This window comes from Lactuca serriola, chromosome 8, assembly GCF_051521515.1.
Source record: "Lactuca serriola cultivar US96UC23 chromosome 8, Lser_US96UC23_V15, whole genome shotgun sequence".
NCBI classification, from domain to species: Eukaryota; Viridiplantae; Streptophyta; class Magnoliopsida; order Asterales; family Asteraceae; genus Lactuca; species Lactuca serriola.
This window is the reverse complement of record NC_136415.1, coordinates 228,570,316-228,579,098: the sequence shown is the minus strand read 5'-3', so window position 1 is coordinate 228,579,098 and position 8,783 is coordinate 228,570,316. Positions and strand designations below refer to the sequence as shown.

Sequence of the window (8,783 nt, the reverse complement as noted above, 5' to 3'; positions counted from 1 at the left end):
GAATCATGTTGATATGAATGTATGCTTAGGTATGAGGGGTGAAATAGACGCTTTCGGTTGAAAAATACCGATTAAGTTGAAAAAAACTCGTGGGTGAAATAGACCCGTGGGGTGAAATATACCCATTCGGCTGAAAAATATGGATTGATTTGAAATAGACTTCATGATGAAATAGACCCGTGAGGTGAAATAGACCCATATAGTTTCAAGTTGATATGTATGTAAGGTATGGGTAATTTGGAGAACTTACTACGCTTTGTGCTTACAGTTTTATGTTTATGGTTTTAGGTACTTTCGGTTGGAAAGGGAAGGCCCTGACGTGACTACAAAACATCGCACAGAGTTTTTCTGCATTGGCTACTTGTGATTTTTACTCTGATGTTTAAATGATACATTCACTTTGATTCGTTTTGGAACAACTCCTTTGTATGGTTTATTATTTTAAAAACGAATTTTTTTCAGGCACTACACCATATGTGAAGATAAGTGCCTGTCTTGATATGAAGTCCTGGCCTGGCGTTCCGAAGATGCATATGTTTCAAAGTTCAGGATCCTAGGTTGCAGGAACGAAAGCAGAGTTGGTGTAGTTTCCATAGGCCTTCTCGAATCTAAACTCAGTCTCTCCTTTATTTCGAACAACATCTTGTGGATTGATGGCAGGAGGTTGGGCTATTTTTTTAACAACAAAAGTCGATGGGATAGTGCTAGAAGTGGATTTTGGTAAAGTAGACATTTTTAGTGTAAAAAGGTGTAATTGATTGAAATATCACAAGAAAAAACATTTTGAATAATCTCAAGAAAAAAATAATAACACTACTTGTACCACGGATGGTGCCAAGTTGTTTTGGTAAAAAAAATCATATGCTAATTTCGTAACCATACTAGTTAGTGTAGGGTGATGTCTAGTATAAGATGTTTAAGCTTAAAATGTTTAAGATATTGAAATATGTTGAAGATCTTCGTAGTGCCCAAGATCATGGGAAGAAAATAATGATATTCAGAAAGCAGTTTGATAAAGTTAATTTGTTTCGATATATAAATATGTGTATTTGAAATAAAAGGCACGAAAATAGTGTTAGAATTATGAAACAGGTGAATTTAGAGAATAAATATTAATATTTTCAAACAGAATCATGATACCATAGAGTATCTTGAGGTTGTGACGAAACAGGCAAAGCTAAAATTGAATATAAGTTTGTAAAAAAGCTTATAAATGTATAAATGGATCAAATCATGAATAATATTAAGTTCAAGAAAACTATAATATACAAGGAAAGTCCTTAATGCTTTTGGATATCCAACATAAAACATCGGGAGGTGATGAAATCACCTGCCTTATAAATTATATTAATAAAAATGAGATTAAAAGTAGTAGTTGATCAAGTTGTAAGTGTAAAAGAGCTTAAGTATCAAAAAAAGAAAGTGAGGGTAGAAGAGATATGCGTAATAACAGTCGTTCCTATATTCTAGGGATCTTCCATGATTCATGCTTGACCCGACTTTCTTGAAGGACTTTAAGGTTCGTTAGGATTTGACCACATGCTTTTGACCTGGTGATACCCTCATAAGATATTACAATAAAAATGAAGGTAGTCCCAAGATATCGATTAAATTCAAGTTCTTGGGCTACCGGGAATGTTAGTATAAGTTGACGATGTTAAAAATGAAAAAAATGGATATAGAGAATGTTCTTGGGCTACCGAGAATGTTAGTATAAGTTCTTGGGCTACCAAGATATCGATTAAATTCAAGTTCTTGGGCTACCAAGAATGTTAGTATAAGTCGAAGATGTTAAAAATGAAAAAAAAAAAATTTGTAAACATCAAAATATGTATTTGTCAATCTCTATTTTACATTTCTATTACTTGTTGCATATGTCTTAACCGAAAATTTAGATTTGTTAAATTCTTAGTTCTTTACATTCTAAAAAGTTTATAAAAGATAGTGTTCACAATTGATTGTTACATAGAAATTCGATTTATTCGCTATTTCAGTAGATGAAACAACAAAAGGTAAATTTGTACGCACTTAAGATGAAATGCTGGGTAGGGCTACAAATTTAAAATGCAATCTGTGGTATTTTTTGCATGGTAAATTGTTTTATTCATTATATCCTACTACTCTTATATGAACATGATTCTATGCTGTAGGAAGAGTTTTTTTTTTTTTTTTTTTTTTTTTTTTTTTTTTTTATAAATAAGGTCCAAGCAGTACTGAATCAATAAAGGGTCATGAGTTTTTATTGAATTGTGAAGAATTCCAAAGTAAACTAAATCAGTCATAACACTGATCAATATTAGAATCCCATGCAACATCTTAAAGAAAGAAACTAAGAAGGTAAAATACAAACTTTAGCACAAAAGAGAACTAACTCAAATTATCTCGTTGAGTCAAACTTTTCCAAAACTTCAAGCATTTGGAGATCTATTTTGGTAGTTTGACGCAGACCCTCTTCATAAAATGCCCTTATTCGACGAATCTCTTCCAACAATGACCTTACTAGTCCAAGCATCTCATTCCGTTGACCATTCCGTTGACCAACACCTTCAACAGAAGACCCATCAACCAGAGAAGAGCTTTCCACTGACGCCACATGATTAACCAGGGTTCGTGAATCATGACATGCAGTTTCACTAACTTTATTAAATTCGTTTCCTTCAACAGGAAACACATCAACCACAAAGGGGCTTTCAGTAACTAATTCAACTGTTGCAGATGGATCTTCATCCTCTTTTAATGGTATCTCTTTCACAAGTGACCTATCAATTATGTTAACTGTTGCATCTTGTTCATGTAAAGAATCTCCAAATGGCTTTTCAAAAGGTACTTCAAGAACATCTTCTAAGGACATGTCTTTATTCTCCTTCTTAAGTGATTCAACATGATTATCCATTGTTGCATCTTCACTGCCTTCAGTAAATTCTTTTTCTTGAACATTTCCTGACACATAATCCATAAAACAGTTTATCAGTGGCTCTTTGAAAGAATCTTGATTACCTTTCAAGAATGTTTTTATATTTGCTTCAGAATCTAACTCACCTTGTAGAGATGGATCTTGAAACGATTGATCAACTGTCTTCACCATTGTTTGTAGTTCATCTGTAGAAGGTCCAACTGGATCTTTAAAAGGTTCTTTATGAGCACCTTCCATGGACACCAATGACTTTTCATCAACTTCAGTAGATTCATTTCCTTCAACAACTCTTTTCATAGAAGACACATCAGCCATAGAAAAGCTTCCCAATGCCTCCATGGAAGAGTGATCTATGTTTGCTTCAAAGCCTTCAACAGGAGACACATGGTCCACAGAAGGGCTTCCAGGTGGCGTTTCATATACATCATGAGCATCTTCAATGGATTTATCAACATTCACTTTAATAACCGAGTCAGCTAATACAGAAGGATCTTCAGCCTCCTCTTTCAAATGTAATCCCTCAAGAGTTAAATGATCATGTAAAGAAGATCCAATTAGCTCTCTGAATGGATCTTGAAGAACACCTTTCATGGTCATATCACCATCATCGTCCATAACTGAAGAGCTTCCTAGTGGCTCCTTGAGAGAATCAACATCTTTTATGACTTCGATAACTGAGTCATCTTGTAAAGAAGGAATTTGAGTCTCTTTCAAAGGTATCTCCTTCAAATCCAACTGATCATCTGTCTTTACAATTTCCTCTAGCTCTTGAGAAGAATTTCCAATTGGCTCTTCTAAAGGATCTTGAACAACACCTTCTTTAGAGATCTCTTTACTTTCACCAATTTCACCAAATTCATTTCCTTGAACTACGCCTTCAAGAAGAGACACGTCATCCATAGAGGGGATTCCCAATGGTTCATTCAAAGAATCTTGAGAATCTTTTACAGATGTCTCTACATTCACTTCACTAACTGACTCAACTGGTGTAGACAGATCTTCAGTCTCTTTCTCTTTCAGAAGCGATATATCAATTGTGCTAACCGTTTCCTCTTGTTCATGTGAAGAATCTCCAACTTTCTTTTCAAATTGTTCTTCAAGAACACCTTCCATAGACACCTCTTTTTCATCAACTTCAGCACTATCAATTGTGTTAACCAATGCTTCTTCTTCATGTGAGGAATCTCCATCTTTCTTTTCAAATTGTTCTTCAAGACCACCTTCCATAGACACCTCTTTTTCATCAACTTCAGCACTATCAATTGTGTTAACTAATGCTTCTTCTTCATGTGAGTAATCTCCATCTTTCTTTTCAAATTGTTCTTCAAGACCACCTTCCATAGACACCTCTTTTTCATCAACTTCAGCACTATCAATTGTGTTAACCATTGCTTCTTGTTCATGTGAGGAATCTCCAACTTTCTTTTCAAATTGTTCTTCAAGAACACCTTCCATAGACACCTCTTTTTCATCAACTTCAGCACTATCAATTGTGTTAACCAATGCTTCTTGTTCATGTGAGGAATCTCCATCTTTCTTTCCATATTGTTCTTCAAGACCACCTTCCATAGACACCTCTTTTTCATCAACTTCAGCACTATCAGTTGTGTTAACCATTGCTTCTTGTTCATGTGAGGAATCTCCATCTTTCTTTTCAAATTGTTCTTCAAGAACGCCTTCCATAGACACCTCTTTATCATCCTTCAAAACTGACACAGCTTCAGCACTTTCATTTTCTTCAATGCCTTCCATATAAGACATGTCAACTAGAGAAAAGCTTCCTGATGAATCAATGGGAGAATTTTTAGCATCCTTTAAGCGTGACTCTACGTTTTCTTCAATTGACTCAGTTGACTCATTCCATTGAGCGAAGGCTTCATTAGGGGAGACATGGTCCACAGAAGGGCTTCCAAGTGGCGTTTCGAAAGAAACTTCACTATCTTCAGAGGATGTGTCTTCATTCACTTCAAGAACTGAAGGATCATGATCCTCTTTGTAATGTAGCCCTTTTAGAACAAACTGAGCAATGGTCTTAATTATTGCTTTTGGTTCTTGTAAAGAATATTCAGATGCACTTTCATGAACTTCAGCAACTTCATTACCTTCAACCATGGCTTCAGTTGGTAACACATCGATAACTGACTCTGATTCTTCTGCTAAAGATGGATGTTGAGCCTCTTTCAGAATAGACTGATCAACCGTCTTAACAATTAACTCTGGTTCATTTGAAGGATGTTCAAAAGATTCTTCAAGAACACCTTCTATGGACTTCTCTTCTTTCTCCTCCATAACTAACTCAACTCTGTTGACCATTGTTGCACCTTCATAACCTTTATCTTTGAAAGAATCTTCACCTTGACTTTCACTTTGATCACCAGCTTCAACATGAGACAAATCATCCATTGAAGAGTCTTCCAATGGCACCTTGAAAGAATCTTGAGTAACTTCGAAGGATGCATCTACATTCACTTCAATTGACTTAGCTTGTGTAGAAAGATCTTGATCAACTCTCTTATCCATTGGTTGTGGTTCATCTGAAGAACTTGGAATTGGCTCTTCAAGAACATCTTCCATTGACATATCTTCATTCTCCTTCATAACTGAATCAACATGATGAAGTACATCATCCATGGAAGATTCTCTTATTGGCTCTTTGAAAGAACCTTGAGCATCTTTTAAAGATGTGTCTACATTCGCTTCAGAAAGTGACTCTTCAACATCCAAAACTGAATTATCAATCATTTTCACCGTTGCTTGTAGTTCATCTGAAGAAGTTTCGATTTTCTTTTCTTCTAAAGGATCTTCAAGAACACCATCACCTATAGACATGTCTTCATCATCCTCCTCATCCTGTATACCCAACACAAAAGGATTAACCAACGTTTCCTTTTCACCAACTTCTTGATACTCATTTCCTTTAACTAGAAAAGAGCTAATTCCCAGAGGCACTTTGAGAGAATATTCTTTAGCATCTTCTAAAAATGTCTCTACATTTGCTTCAGAACCTGAATCACCTTGTATCTCTTGATCAAGTGTCTTAATCATTACCTTAGGTTCATCTGAAGAACGTCCATCTGTCTCTTCAAGAACACCTTCTATAGGCATGATCTCTTCTTCCTCCTTTAAAACTAACACATGATTAAATTCACCTTTACCATCTTCAGCGGTTTCATTTCCTGGAACAACACCTTCTACAGACGCCACATCATCACGTGAAGATAATCCAATTGGCTCATTCCCATGACCATTAAATCGAACAAAGCCTTCAACACGAGACATATCAATGTTATCAAACATTTCTTCTGGATCATGTGAAAATTTTCCATTTGGCTTTTTAGAATGTTTTTTTGAAATACCTCTGAATGACATCTTCTTATCCTCTGACACAACATAATTAATCAGTGGATAATCACATGTACATTCACCCACACCACATACGTTTCCTTTAACAACTTCTTCCAAAGAATATTTAATTGGACCTTGAGCCTTTTCCAAAGGTAAAGCCTCCATGAGCAACTCATCAACTGGCTTAACTTGTTCTTGTGTAGAACCTTCAGTTATTAGCTCTTCTTCAAGAACACTTTCCTTGGATATTTCTTCTTCCACCTTCAAAACTGGCTCAACATGAGAAGCACTTTCACCACCTTCAGCAACTTCAATTCCTTGAACAATTTCTTCAACAGGAGACGCATCAACAAGAGAAGAGACTCCATGTGGCTCTGTGATAGAATCTTGATCCTCTTTTAAGGATTTTTGTACATTAACTTCATCTACAGAATCAGCTGCTAAATAAGGATTTTGTGCTAATTCCTTCAAAGATCTCATCACCTGAGACATATATCCAATAGAAAGGCTTCCGAGTGGTGTTTTGAAAGAATCTTCAGCATCTTCAAATGATATTGCGTCTACATCCACTTCAATAACTGACTCAGCTGATTTTGTAGGGATCTGATCAGCCTCTTTATTATGTATGCTCTTCATAATCGATTGATCAAATTCTCTTGATGAACTTTCTTTTGTGTCTTCAGAGGGATCTTGATCTTCACCCTCGTTCTTCACAACTGACACATCTTTAACTGATGCACTTTCACCAACTTCAACACCTTCATTTTCATGGACAACTGAAAGTTCTTTGAGAGAATCTTGAGCATCTTCTATGAATGTCTCTACATTCACTTCAGAAACTGACTCGGTTGGAACAGAAAGATCTTGAGCTTCTTGCAAAGGCAACTCCTTCTGAACCACCTGGTCAACTGTGTCAACTCGTGGCTCTTGTAATGGATCTTGAAGAACAACTTCTTTGGAGTTCTTTTCACTCTCCTTCACAACTGAAAAACCATCATCAACTTCACCATCTTCGTTTCCTTTGATTTCTTTTGAGATTGGTTGAATAAGAATTTGATCAACAGCTTCAGATTCTGATTCCTTTTCTTTGTTTCCAACAGAGCCGGATGATTCCAGCATAACTGTTGCATGGGTAATGATTTTTTCATCATGAACAGATTCTTTTTTCCCATTGCTTCCAACGGAATCACATTCCTCCACAACTGGAACATCTTTACTTTTTTCTACATGCTCATGAGACTCAGCCTTCATGTCACCATTGCTTATGGTCTGAGAAACCTCAACAGCATCTTCCACTTCATCTTCTACTCACAAATAAAAAAGATCAAATCAGATCACCATTGAAAAACAAACAAACAAATAAAAAAAGTAATGGAAACAATCTACAAATTTTAGGAAAAACGCCTACTTTAATTACAAAAACATAAACATAATGAATTCACCTGTATGATTAGAGTTTAATCCACGCTTCCTCCTTGCAGCTCTCCTCTTCTTTGGACCAGAAGGCATTGTTGGTTGAGTTTATTGACTATATTACCCTTCGTACACTGGGTAGAATAGCTAGAGAACTTGAAATTGATATAGTAATAATATATAGCTAGAATGTTAGATCGTTGAAGTTTCTAGTGAGTTATGTCTCTATATATATTTCTCTTTTGAAAACCACTGTTATAAAGTCTACCTCTTTGATTTTTTTATCTTCAATGGCTCGATTAAAAGGATGAATGTGATACAGTGTATACCCATGCAAAAATTGATTTATTAAAAAAGCATCATATTATTATTTTTCGCAATCTTATTTAATTGTTAATTATTTGTAAATATTAAAAACAGACCAGATGTGCTCGGAAGTCAAGCGGATCTTATCCTTCTTAATTCCCTATTTGAACTTTTATTTATTTTAGAATATTATAAGCACTCTAATCTATTTATGCAAAATATATATATATATATATATATATATATATATATATATATATATATATATATATATATATATATATATATATATATATATATATATATATATATATATATATATATATATAGGTGAGGTTCAATAGAGAACCATAATTAACCAACGAACTAATCTTTTTTTCAACTTTTAAAACTTATTTTTTATCAAAAAAAAACTAAATATACAGAAATTCATAACTTTTTATCTTTTTTCCAATGATATAAAATTCAATTTTTTTTTACGTCAAATTCACAATGTGAATCTTCTAAAATTCACAACGTGAATCCAGATTCACACGGTGAATCCGAAAAATATTTTTCACATTCACAATGTTAATATATGAATTTAGATATTTTTAGATTTTTTTTTTCGATAAAGAATAAGCTCTAGAAATTGAAAAAAAATTTGGTTCTTTGAAGAAACCATAATTATGGTTCTCTATTGAACTCTCTCTCTCTCTCTCTCTCTCTCTATATATATATATATATATATATATATATATATATATATATATATATATATATATATATATATAACCAAGAAATTTCTTACAGTGGTGTGCGTTGG

At 34.3% G+C, this 8,783-nt stretch overlaps 1 protein-coding gene across 1 annotated transcript; it reads right to left on the bottom strand.

Annotated features, from left to right (window-relative positions):
- Positions 1-2,214: 2,214 nt before the first annotated feature.
- On the bottom strand, positions 2,215-7,887 carry LOC145070439 (uncharacterized). Its single transcript, XM_079017381.1, has 3 exons — positions 7,702-7,887; positions 3,040-7,563; positions 2,215-2,940 (listed from the first exon to the last, which is right to left on the bottom strand). Exons 1-3 carry the CDS (start codon positions 7,766-7,768, stop codon positions 2,378-2,380), a joined length of 5,154 nt encoding a protein of 1,717 aa, XP_078873507.1. The 5' UTR covers positions 7,769-7,887; the 3' UTR covers positions 2,215-2,377.
- Between the last annotated feature and the right edge of the window lie 896 nt (positions 7,888-8,783).